This window comes from Notechis scutatus, chromosome Z, assembly GCF_049901735.1.
Source record: "Notechis scutatus isolate UNSWTSFEM ecotype Mainland chromosome Z, rNotScu1.2, whole genome shotgun sequence".
Classification (NCBI taxonomy): Eukaryota; Metazoa; Chordata; class Lepidosauria; order Squamata; family Elapidae; genus Notechis; species Notechis scutatus.
Window position 1 is genome coordinate 92,193,842 of NC_142025.1, and position 13,595 is coordinate 92,207,436.

General features: G+C 34.3%; 2 protein-coding genes across 4 annotated transcripts in view; one reads left to right on the forward strand and one right to left on the reverse strand.

Moving 5' to 3' along the window:
• Positions 1-8,563, reverse strand: part of IKZF3 (IKAROS family zinc finger 3) — a 49,183-nt gene extending 40,620 nt beyond the window's left edge. Inside the window, exon 1 of the mRNA XM_087948176.1 lies at positions 8,423-8,563. Within this exon, the coding sequence (XP_087804302.1) occupies positions 8,423-8,429 (7 nt within the window). The 5' untranslated portion in view covers positions 8,430-8,563. The remainder of the gene's footprint in view (positions 1-8,422) is intronic.
• ZPBP2 (zona pellucida binding protein 2) overlaps positions 7,366-13,595 on the forward strand; it is a 32,829-nt gene continuing 26,599 nt past the window's right edge. For all 3 annotated transcript variants that reach the window (XM_087948177.1, XM_087948178.1, XM_087948180.1), the window contains exons 1-2: positions 7,366-7,589; positions 12,722-12,799. In XM_087948177.1, coding sequence (XP_087804303.1) covers positions 7,514-7,589; positions 12,722-12,799 — 154 coding nt within the window. In that variant the 5' untranslated portion in view covers positions 7,366-7,513. The remainder of the gene's footprint in view (positions 7,590-12,721; positions 12,800-13,595) is intronic.

The following is a 13,595-nucleotide window of genomic DNA, read 5'->3' on the forward strand; positions in this document are numbered from 1 at the left end:
TCAGAACTGTACTATTATTTTGAAAGCTGGCCTTTCACATTAATGGGCAAGAAACAGCATTAGACAAAATTCTCTTGGGGCAAGACGATAAGTTAATAAGGAAAACCTATAAATTTTTATTGGCATATAAATTGGAAGAACAGATAAAAAAAGAGACAATGGTGGCATGGGCTAGAGATTTTGGATATAATATAAAATTAGATCAATGGCAAATATTATGGGAGAGGAACAAAAATATTATGCTTGCCACAATATATAAGGAGAATTTATTTAAAATGTTTTACCGATGGCACCTCCTGGCAGCTAGGCTGGCTAAGATGTATAAAAATCAATCCCCAAAATGTTGGAAATGTTTGACAGAACAAGGCACATACTATCATGCATGGTGAAACTATAAAAAAGCACAAGAGTTTTGGCACGGGATTGGGAAGTGGTTGGAAGAAATGATAGGATTTAAAATAGACCATAGACCAGAATATTTCTTATTGGAAATTATACCAAAAAATATAAGAAGGAAGAGTTATATTTGATAATACACGTCATCACTGCAGCAAGAATGGTATTTTTCCAGAAGTGGAAAGAGAAAGAAATGCCTAGTGAAGATGAAGTAATAAATAAAATTTTGATTTGTGCTGAAATGGATAGGTTAACAATAGAGATGAAAAATAAGGATGAATCAGAATATAATTTGGAATAGATTTTACTATTGGTGGGGATAAGGATGAAAAAATAAGGATGAATCAGGCGGTTTCGCGTGGCTTCAGTGGCAGCAGGAATTCGCGACTGTCCGCGATTCCTGTTGCGCTTGTCGCCAAGGTGCCCCCGATCCAAATGGGTCAGGGGATATGGCTGCCCTGTAGAGGCAGCCAAGAGAGAGGGGAGCCGGACAGGGGTTGGGGTGTCGCAGACCCTCCTCGTCCGGAAAACCCTTTTTCCCGAGGTGGTGGAGCGGCGGTTGTAATGGCCACCACAAAGAAGCCTGCAGCCAGGTAAGATTGTGCTGGAGGAAGCAGGAAAAGTGAAAGTGCTGGCTGAGCCGGGTCAATCAACAACTTTTAAACACCCTGGAAACTGAATCGTTTGAATTGCTGGAAGATACATTGTATCCCTAAGAAGATCGGAAAGTGGCGGAGAAAGCTGTCAAGGGAAAAACGTTTTTTTTCTTCACTCTCCCACCCCATAGAAACAGCAGACGAAGATTTGGAAAATTTATTTGGGCACTGAAGGTAAATTATTTTGAAAGTTAAAGCCAAGGGATAAAGGATTCCTGGACATTGGATTTAATAACTTAAGAAATCGGAAAACCCTTATTGGAGGTATGGATTTCTGAACACTTAAAAGAAAATTGTTGTTGTAAGTGGGAAGGGAGAGGAAAAAAAATTGGAGCAGAAGTTGAAAAAGGAGGAGATTGCCTAGAACTTTAAAGAAAGATATATTGTAATTGGATCTCTTTGATTAAACAGTAACCCCAGAAAGAGAAAGAGAAGAAAGAACTTTGGTAACTTTGGATTTTTTGCAATTATTTTTGATTAAAAATACTTGGGTGGTTGTTTTGGAAAAAGTTTTTCTTCACGATGGCATCGCTTGTGGATGAACTAAAAATTGAATATAAAAATATAAAAAGAAACCAAGATGGAAAAGATACTTTGGGCACTCTATTTCAATTTCTAGAAATGGCGGTAAGCACTTATGAAAAGTTGACTACGCAGCAGGACGACTGGGACAAAGAAGAAGAAGAAGCCATCTTTGATGAACAATGGGTTCTTTTTGGGAGGAGGAGAAAGAGGAAAAGAAAAGGGGATTTTAAAGTTTGAAAAACAACCAAAAAGAGAAAAATGAGATGAAAGGTGGATACAAGGTTAGAAAACAACAGAAGGGGAGTAAGAAAAGGAGGAGGAGAGACAAAGGGGTAAAAAGGGCAAGGAGAAGAATAAGCAAGAGAGAAAGGAGGGGGATGAGAAGCCTTAATGGTGGGAAGCAAGACTTAAAGAAACAAAGTTTATTTAGAGACAATGGGTAAATCTAATTGAAAAAGGGATTCTGGAAGGTACCTAAGATTGTGTTTTTATATGTGTATTTAGAGTAAAATGCTTAAGATATAAATGAGTATCAATATATATGATTAGCTTTTTAATGATATGGATAGTGGTTATATATGATTTTATTTAGTTATTGTTATGTTTTTACCCTTTTCATAAAATTTATTGTGTAACTTTAGAATGTACTAAACAGAATCCCAATATAAACTAAGTGTTATATTAAGTAATTTTAAGCTAGGGGAATGAGTCAAAGGTGTCACTCCAATCAGTGTACAGGAGAAGTATATTAAAAGAGAAAAGATGAATGGATAGATGGAAATAGAACAGACAAAGAATGATAAGTATTATGAACTGAATTGAGATAAGATAAATAAAACAAAATTAAGAAAGATAAAAGAGGGAAGAAGCTATATAGTAAATTGAAAATGGTAATAAGATATGGAATGATATATAAAGTGAATATGATTTTGAACTTGTGTCTGTGCGAAGAGTTTTAGCCCGGATCAAACAGCCTTCAGAAAAGATGTTTTATGTTTTTTTTTTTTTATGTTTTGTATGTTTGTGTATTGTTTATGAAAGGCAATAAAACTTTAATTAGCAAGAAATATAATTTGGATAATAGAATGAAAAGGAGAAGCTGGGATAAGATACGAAGTTGAATAGATAACGTAAATATCTATACTACAATTGGAACTATTTTGTACGTTCTATTGGTTTTCTTAGAAATGATTTTTTATGTTATTATGCCTTGATTGTTTGTGTATTGTTTTTGTAAAACTAATAAAATTTGTGGGGGGAAAAAAATAAGGATGAATCAGAATATAATTTGGAATAGATTTTACTATTGGTGGGGACAGAAAGGAAGGGTTTAAGATTGAAAAAAGTTGTTAAGAGGACATCTGTGATCATGAGACCTAAATAATAGCAAGAATGTTGGAAGATACAAGGATGTATAAATGTATATATGTGTACATATGTGTACAAATGTATATAAGATCTATATTCTATTATATTACACTAGAATGATGAACAAAAATTATGTCAACGCGATTCCACCACGTTCAATGTTTTTTAAATGTTATGTTTAATGATTTTTTTTTAAAAAAACTGTATTATTATTTTGAAAACTAACCTTTCATAGAGCAATATGTCTTGTAATACCTGCAGTGGAATTCATGTAATAAACTAAATATGGTCCCAGACTTCCAAGTGCAAATAAATTATCAGAAGAGAACACAGAAAATTCACTCCTAAAGTTATGCATGTAATTTCTGGGTAGATTCTGATGCAAAATTTAATTAATGTCTCTGCAAGCTGAGCTTAGTGCAGATTTGCATTTTTATTGCATGGTCGTGGCTACATTGTGACTTCTTTGACCTCCTCTGTGGATGTTCCTGTAATTTACTTAGGACAAGGTTGGACAATCTGTATCCCCATGCCACGTATGCACCCCAGTACAAGATCATTTTGAAGTTTTGGGGCAAATTACTCAATTGCCACTTTTTCTTTTTTTAAAAAAAATAAGAAGATAGGAATGGAAATGAAAGACCTCTGAGAGGTCCACCATTTCCATCCCAGGCATGAATCAACCCAGGCACAAAAGAGAAGCTTTTACTCCATCCAGCGCTCCTCAATTGCTCAGCCACTTCCCATCCATGACATAGGCCAGTAACATGGCCTGGTGTTTTTAACAGACCAGTCATGTATGATCTACCACTGCCTTTGAAGAAGATTAATCAAATTTTCCTCTTTTAAAGGTTATATTACAGTCTCCCTTTTTAAGTTAATTTCTTCCTTTCACTCCACTTTTTATCACCTTATCAAAGAATCTGAAAAATCTTAAAATCTTGATCCTGGCTGTTACATAACTGTGAAATTTAGTTCACTTGAAGCAGCAGGAAAGTGTTAACCGCTTCCCTTGCATTACCACTAAGGTTTATGGAACATACATGAGGCCTCTGCAACCTCTGAGTATACAAACTTTGATAACTGAAGACCTTTCCAAACCATTATCAAAACACTGCTTTTATTTCCCTAAGAAAACTAAGTAATTTTGGGTGGGCGGGTAGGGGGGTTCCAGAATTAGGAATACAATGTTAACATGGAATAGTTTGAGTGAGGGGAATTTAACCCAATTTCTTCCCCCACATGTCTTCACCCCTTGCGAGAAAAGTGGACTGTAGCCTAAACTGTAACATTTTAATTGTTCCTGTTTCCAGATTATTTTTAAAATCTGTATTCATTAGATATCACTTGAAAATAGGTAGCTGGTAAATCTGTACAATATTCGTCAGATACCACTTTAAAAAATAGGTACCTAATACTGTGGAATTCGAGAAAAAAACCCACTATGATAGTGATTTTGTTCCTCTCCATATCACTCCAAATAGGATATATATACCAAGACACACAATATTTGCCAAATAACAATAACAGAAATGCATTGGAAAAATTGTTTTTACATAACTCTAAGATCAAGTAAAGCCAACCAGGTCTTGAGCAATAAGTCAGAAACTGATGGCCACTCATTGTTACCTTCCTCAACAATTGTTTCTCACATGTAAACTAGGGATAGATGGCATCATATGGAGCCTTATTTGAATGTGAAACCCAGAGAACTTCTTTGCAGAAGCACTGTTGAAAGCAATGTGCAGGACAGCAGCATAACAAAAAAAAAGAAGGGGAATATCTCTACACATGTAATTGTTTCTTTTTTTCTTGTAACTATGGATTGAGGCGCTCTCATCCCATGTGAGAAAATAAGGCGTTTCAAAACAACGCTTTCAAGGACAGCCAGAATCTTTTCTGAAATTAAACAAAGCAATTTTTTATTTATTTCTCTCCTTTTCTTTGATATTTGCAGAATTTAGCTAATAATCATCAAGTTTAGGAACATGTTGATCCATTGCCACCAAAACAGTACGTATCTTTCGGTTTTTCATATTTTAAAAAAACCATGTATATACTTTCTCCCGGTTTGATGTTTGAGAGGATTCTACATTCCTGCACAATAAATAAAAACAGCAGGTGCAGATCCTACTTCAACCATCTGCCCTGTGAGGACTTCTGAAGCAAAGAATGCTTGCAAATTGACCACAACAGCTTTCTTTTTTTACAAGTAAAGCGGAAAAAAGCTAATAATGTTTGATATCAAAAATGAAAGTGATTGTACTTATTATAGAACAGCTGCAGCTTAAGGATGTAACAAACTCAGTAACATGTAACAAACTCAGTTATCTGAGAACTGAGACTGTATTGAGAGAGAACATATTGAGAGAGGGTTGTCATAGAAGGGAAAGGAAAAACTTCCCTGAATTTTAGGTCAACAGTTTTTGGATGTATGTACCCAATGATCAGTATGCATAGCTGCTCCATCGACTCACTTCAGAGGTTTAAATTATAGAGAGAAGCTAAAATGAAGGCTGAAAACTGTCAGCGATAGCAACTTTCACTCACAGAGTTTTTAAATGGTGACCTCAAACTTTCTCTGGGACAAAAAGAAAAGAAGGGTGGGGGTGGGGAGAGAAATAGACATAAATTTCAGGGAGACATCATAGTAAGTTTTATTCCCAATAAGAAAAAATAATTAGAGGGATTTGCCCAAGAAATAAGCAAACTAAAGGACAACATTTAGGTTTTTTACTAATGTCTGCTAATTCATCTGATATGAAGAAAAACACTTAGTCCTAAGGCCTCACATTTGTAGGTTGTACAAGATAACATTTTAATGATGTAGATGTTCATGTCTAGATGTCCATAGAAGGCATGCATTCACCAATAATGTGGACCTTCCCTTTGCAAACACATTTCCAATGTCAATTAACTCCTTTATTTCCACCTTTAAGACCTGAGGCAGACCTTCAAAAACTATAAATTAGCTTTATATAAGAAATAGCCAAATCTTCAATTTGGCTATTTCAATAGTCTCTAAAGAATAACTAAAAGTCTAGTACAGTATTTAAAATGAGGAAGGGCCAAATCATACACCTAAACCTACCCCAATCTGCAGAGGCCAAGAAAACCACAAGGACAAAAACAGACCCATGGATGGTAACTCTTCATTCATAGGGAGAAGAAAGCAACTGTGGTTGGAGAACCAAAAGGAATCAGATTTAGAATCTGGAAAGCCCTCACTAAGGATATCATTAAGTACTGCTCCTTCTTCATGCTATCATTCCCAACATTTTCTATTAAAAAAAAATAATGGTATGCCAGGTGATGTTTTTGTTATTTACATTTGTATAGCAGAATATTTTAACTTCGTATTTTAATTTCTTTTTTTCCGGAAAATAAAAATGGATCTAATCTTTTACTGGGATATATATATAATTATATATATAATTATATTATATATATGGATCTAATCTTTTACAGGGATATATATATATATATATATATATATATATATATATATATATATATATATATATATATATATATATATATATATATATATATATATATATATATATCTCTCCTGTAAAGATTAGATCCATATATATATAATATAATTTTTGGATTATATATATAATCTCCCTGTAAAAAAGAAATAGGGAAGAGTTTGACAGAAAGACTTAAAAGCTTATTAAATTTTTTTTAGCTCTCTCCCTTTCCCTAGAACATTATATTTTAATATATATATTATCAGTACCTAACAACAAGTCAAAAGTTTGCACGCTCAGAAATCTTTGTTTTTCATATTTTTTCCTCTTTTTTTCCTCTTTCTTCTTTTGAAGCAAAGAAATCTTAGTCTTTGCATTAATATTTTGCATTATACTTGCCTATTTTCTTGCTCTGCAATAATAAGCTGAATTTTTGGCTAGTCTAAAATATAATGCTTTGGGATAGGACAACAAAGCAACATTAAAAAATATTGGACCACATTTTTGAGAAAATCTAAATCTTCAATTTCAAGGAAAAAATATACTCCATGCTGGACTAAATAAAATGGAAAGAATGCAACTGGAAAATAAATTATTTTGTTTCTGACACTAGAAAGAAAATCAAAGACATCTGCCTTTTTTTTGATTATGTTGATCCAAAAAGTATATTTTAGACTAAATACAATCTGAAAAAGCAGTGTAGTGGTGTTTTACATTTATACACAGGCATAAAAACATACATATTAAATCCTACTGTTCAGTTCATAGGTTTGCATATTCCTCTCACAAATTGAACACACAGACATAAAAAGTATATTTGTTTTGATGTGTTAGTACCAATTCACTAGATGCAGAGACTTTTTAAAGGTGTAGCACACTTTAAAAACTGTTTTGGCATCATGCAAACATTGTTGCCAGAACCAAATCATGTTGACTGAGAGGAATTCCCCACTGTTTTCAAAGAAGCTTTCTTTTAAATAAGCACATGAAATTTCACTTTTGTGACACATAAATTTTTGAGAGCCAAATTCACTTGACAGATAGGATCTCTTTATATCACTTATGGAATTATAGTGATGAATTCAACCTGTTATGCTGGATATAGAAATTCACAATTTACCTGTTTGTTTGTTTTTATCTTGGAATCCAGAACTCTTAACATTACCAGGTAACATTTATTACAGGTAACTGATTTTATTATCTTGATTGCAACAGCAATTGTAAACTTTCAAATTAAAATGTTTGAAATATGCAATATTTTTACAATTTTGTTTCTGAAATTATATCCTGATGTAACAAATAAAGAGGAAAATGGAAATTGTATAGTCCTGGTGAGAGCAGCCAGATCCTATTCAGTATAGACTTACTTGTGGAAGGATTTTGATAATAGTTTAACTAAATCCCTTCTAAAGGTTCTAACCTATGATAAATATTTTCTATTAAAATAATTCCTAATATACTACTCAACAAAAAGCATGTACTGCAAATATATAATTCATGTTTTGAGAAGCTATGAGAACCAGAAAAAAAGGTAAGCTTTATCTTCTAGTTTTTACATTTTAGGATGTTCTTTGCAGATTTAGAAATACAGCCGTTATTTTGGGGAGGGTGGGGGATATGTCTCTTGGTAATATCTTTGTAAATCTTATCATTCTGCTAGAAATATATTGGTTGGTTCAATATAAGAACCAGAATTTAAGAAAAATAAAACTCCTAATAACAGAGGCATAGGAACAGAGGCATAGAAAGCAAAACTATGTAAATTGAGAAAAGTAAGTAAGAAATTGGAGAGAAAAATTATCATTCTGACAGCGTGTTGGTAAAAGTTAAAATCTGGAAAGTGGGGAGGTTGTTGCTTAAGTGGGTGATGAAAAGGAATTAAATTTTAAAGCAAAAATACTTTTTAGAAATGGATAACTCAAATTACAATGTTTGCTGAAAAATAAAAGAAACTTGAGTTTTGCTAAAATAAAATCAGCAGAATTCCAGTAAATCTCTCACCTTCCATTTATTTTATTTTTTTGGCAGCAGCACCTAGTCAGAAAGCTTCTCTCCAGGGTCCAGGGATTCCACTGAACTTCAGAAAGGAAGGAAGATTCCCAAATAGGCAGGTTTCAGATTAAAAAAAAAAAAAAGGAGCTGGGTGGCATTGCAATAATGAGATGACAAGGACCGGAAATGGTTAGAAGTTGTGTAGAAACAGGGCGCCCTCAAGCTGTGAGGAAGGTGGTCCAGTGCGTGTAAATCATATTCCCGAACCATGATAATTGTAAAGTTGTTGTTATTATTCATTCCAGGCTACAATTGTTTTCCAAACTACTGTTAAAGGAAACATAATTCCTCTAGCACTAAAAGTACTTTTTTGTGATGCTTTTAAAAAGGGGGAATCTGATAGGGCTTAATTCAGTCAGAAAACACTACCTCCTAATCAGAAAGCCTTCTATTTTGTCAGACAGAATAAAAATAAATTTCTTTCTTTCTTTCTTTTTCTTTTCTTTCTCTCTGTCTTAGGGTTTGGTAAAAAAAACCAAAAAAGGTTCCTCAGGTTGTTATTCATCTTAGATTTGCCACAAGTTTTTGTTATTTAAGATCGGCCTGTTTTTCCATTTATAGTTACATCGCATACAGTTCTGCCATCCAATATTCATCACCACTCTCTGCTAACAACAATCTCTGGTTGTGGCAACAATCCCATCTTGCAAAAGGAGAGAATCAGCCCTAAAGGGCCACACACCAGAAACACGAAGCATTGGCTGAATCTATTGAGTCCAGCAATTAACTGAGGGCTTTAGAAGCTATATTATGTTCTCCTCCTGAAAACTGAGTATTATATGGGGCATTTTGCAGTAAACAGATAGGCATCAGGCCACCAGAGCTGAAGTTAATATGTCCACAAAGAATCCCAACATTCTCTGGAACCTAGCTGAAAACCAGTAAAGGAGAAAGGTTGTCATGGTTACAGTTGGTTGACAGTTGGAATGTCATGTGAGTATGGAAGGGAACATCTTGTTCTTTTTTCTTCTGTATGGACAGAAGGCTGTCCGAGTAGGAGGAAGGATGGGCCCTCTCTTGCACTATGCAAGGTGGCAACACTTGGTTAACTCTTTCTCTCTGCATTGTCCTGAACCTGCTCTTCCCTGCAAGGTTTGTGCTGAATGGTTTCATGGCCCCAGAGCAAGGTATATGGCATCTTATAAATTGTGTGTATAAAGCAAAGGTGGAGGACTTCTCTGCAGAAGGCCTCCATATTCCTCTAAAAACGGTGAGAGCACTAGAAGGAACATAGCTAATTTGGGAGTGGTGGGTGGGAGAGTCTTTTTTTTCCCAACAGAAGAGAGCAAATCATTATAGTTCCCACTTTAAACATTTCCCATAAGCAACAGATCAATATGCACAATGAAGAAATAATGAAAAATGCTGTGGATTTAGTAGCATATGTACATTAAACATTCCAAGATTATATTTAATTTGGAAAATGAGAGGTGTTGAATTATAACATGGTCTAAAAGCTGCATGCTTTTAATGCAAAAGATATGCTCTTTAAGCACTGAATATATTATGTATGTATGAATGTATGGTATTCAGCTTTGTTCAGGTATTTTCCTACGTCATTATAGTTGTGCTTTAAAAGTTGTAACGACGTTCCAGCAGAATCTCATCTGACATCATCAGGCTTGTGTATTGGGTTTGTCTGTATATCAGGCTTTGCAGCCGTTTCTCTTTTAAATTTGATGCTAGCCTCGTGCTTTGTTAGAATGGTTTTTTTTTTCCTTCATCCTGATTGGTTGGGAGTCTTGGTCTGTGTTTATTGGTCTTGGAGTTTGCTGTGTTCTGCTTAATTGGTGTTTCTAATATCTTCTGTCTGTTTTGTAGCATTGTTTTGTTTTGATTGGCTGGCAACATTGCGTTTTGTGTATTGGGGGCTTTTAGCGTGGCTTGGCTTTGGGTGAATGGCCGTCTATTGTTTATTAGGAAACTAGGTTTCATCTGGGTGGCTGGTTGGGGTGTGTTTGGGCTAGAGGTATCAGGCGGGGGTCTGTTTGTGCCCAGGTGTTTGCCTGGCTTGTGGTGTGGAGATTTGTTTGTTTGTGAGTGCAGGCTTCCAGATAATTGACAGTCTGATGGAGTCATCTCTTCTATTCATGCTTTCAGGTCTTTTTTCAGTATCATGTTTTTGTATTTACAAATGTGCTTTTTTATAAATTTACAGCCCATGATTAAGATTCTACTTTTTTGAAATAATAATTTGTTTTATTTTTATCTTTTATCTTAATTCCTTTTGGGTTTATAATTTATTATTGTAGATTTCCAGGATACATTGCACACGACAGAAATTCTTTATGATGCCTCTGTTTGTTTAATTATTCTCTGATTTATCCTGATTAAGTTTTTCTGCTTAAAGTCAACATGTGGAATTTAAAAAGCATTCTGAGAAAGGAATGCAAAAGATTAAAGACTAGATCTTTATTTCCTGAAGTACATTCAGTTTTCTTTAACCTTGGAGTGATTTTTGGGTATAGGTTTTTTTTCTTTAAGAAACATGATTCTCCTTGGAGGCTTAACAGTAGTTTCTCAGTTAAAAGATTCCTAATGGTTATTTTCCATAGAGTTTGTTCATCAGTGTGAAGTCTCTGACCCAGCCTGCAGTTGCTTAGTGTAGGTATTTGCTTCCTCAACTTGAATAAAGCAATGGTGAGACACAAATAACCTGTGCAATGCCCCTGGTACATCCTAGATGTATCCTAGATACATATTTTTAGAATCCTAGAATTAACCTGCAACATCCAGCAATTTTGTGGGAAAGGAATTCTTAATACAAATGTTCAGCCATTGTATCTAGTTATTATTTAGATTTTTTATCCCACATTTATTATACTCAAGTCAGCCAATATGTGCAATATGGCTCCTATTTTCTCCACAGCAATCCTTTGCATTGGGTTGAGTTGGGCTGAAAGACAGTGATTGAACCAAATTATCCAGCAGGCTTTCATGCTTAAAGTGGCAATATAACTCACAACCTCCTAGTTTCCAGGTCAGCACCTTAACCACTACACCAAACTAGCTCAAGTATTTATTGACAATGGAAAGTTTTGAAGCTCCTATACTAACGTTCAATACGTTAATGTGCATATTAACTCCCCAGAGCAGATCCTTAAATACCATCCCTCATTCCCAAAATAAGCTACCTACAACCAAAAGCATCAAAGGAAATTTTCTTTCTTTTTTTTTACAGCTGGGTAATCTTTGAGCTATATTTAAAGTTTAATACTTTAGAAATAATAATTTGCCAACTAAGTGTGTTGAGGGGGGGGACCCTGCAAGTTTATCTATACTGACCTATGGGTTAGTAATCAAGCAGTAACTATCAAGTATGTATGAAAAATTCCAGGTTTGGAAAAGTATATGATTATATGATGCAGCAGAAATAACTATTAAAAGTGCAAATAGGTGGATTTTTTGGTTCCATATGATTACTACATAGTTAGCTACCATCTCTGAAAAAAATGCTATTTATTATCCAAAAACCTTATTTGTAAAATATTTATATGGAGCAATAAAATATTTCAAGTAGTAATACCTGTTCTTTAATAATTAACTTTTTTAGAAGTAAGCAAAATCTTTCCTATTAACTCCAGGACAATGGCTGTCAGATAATATATGAAAAGCCTAGAAGCATATCATTTGCTTAAACTGGGTTTGTCCAATAGCAACAAATAGAGGTCAAAAGTGAAGGTATAGTGGTAGCTTGACTCACAAGGCAAAGTCTATGGTCCCACAACTAATGGAGGATTAAAATAACTACTTAAGAATGAATTGAAAAATATTTATGAAAATTATTTAATCCAGTAGTTCTCAACCTTTTCCTTACCAAGGACCTCATTTGTGGCACTGGACCTTGACCACAAAACCTCAAGACTTAATTCAATATTTAAATCATAACATTTCTTCAAGCATTCACAGAACCTCTATGAAGACATCGTGGTCACTGAGAAGCAGTGGTTTAATGCTTAACACCACCCACAATGGGTAAAAATTATTTTGGTAAAAATGAAAACATTTGCATCAGGGAAATTGATGTAATAAAAAGCAATATCAAGACAATTTGCATAGTGAAGTCTTTGAGAAATGTATATTTAACTGGGTACATTAGGGGAAGTGGTAACTAAAACTTTTATTGTTTAAAAACATGCTAGAAATATATTTTGAAGTGGCAAAGTTCTTGAAAGCAAGCATTTACACATTATCTCCCAGGTCTACTCTGAATGATAAACATTTAATACTTTTATTTTTCTGCAATAGGAAATGGAGTGGACGGAACACAGTATTCTGTTAAGTTAATTAGAAAGAATTATATATATGGCAACATTAATCATAAAGGTAACATATGTTTTTAATGAAAAACTAAGATGATGCAAGGTATGAATATGTATTCTGGAAACAGGAATTTCTTGGAAAATCAAGGAAATAAGCTCAAATTATTGACCCATAAAAAGCAAATTTCTTTAGGGCAACTAAAACCAAGAATGACATTCTATATTCTATAACTGAGGTAGACCCCAAGGGTTACTTGTTTAAAGATCTGAAATCCTTCATATTCCAGGCCAATCATCATTGTTAACAGAACACCAGAGGTGGCATTCAGCAGGTTCTGACCTGTTCTGGAGAACCACTAGCGGAAATTTTGAGTAGTTCAGAGAACTGGCAAATACCACCTCTGACTGGAGATTTTACAGTATCCTTCCCCTGCCACGCCCATCAAGCCATGCCCACAGAACCGGTAGTAAAAAAAATTGAATCCCACCACTGCAGAACACTTTCTATATTTGTTGAAAACATTTCTAGAGCAGCCACTAGGTTCTTTTGGTTGGTAACAACCCACAAAAACCAATTGAAATGAATCAAAGGTGTTGGTTCACCTCCAGGAACAGGGCAGCACACAGTTGGGATGCCACAGCAGAGAAAGCTCTGTCCCATATCACCCCCAAACTGCAGATATATATATATATATATATATATATATATATATATATATATATATATATATATATATATATATATATATATATATATATATATATATATATATATATATATGATCTTTGGTTATTCGGGTTCTATCCCGCGTAAGATTCAAAGTATCTAGGCAACGTTTCGGCGAGGTCCCACTCGCCAT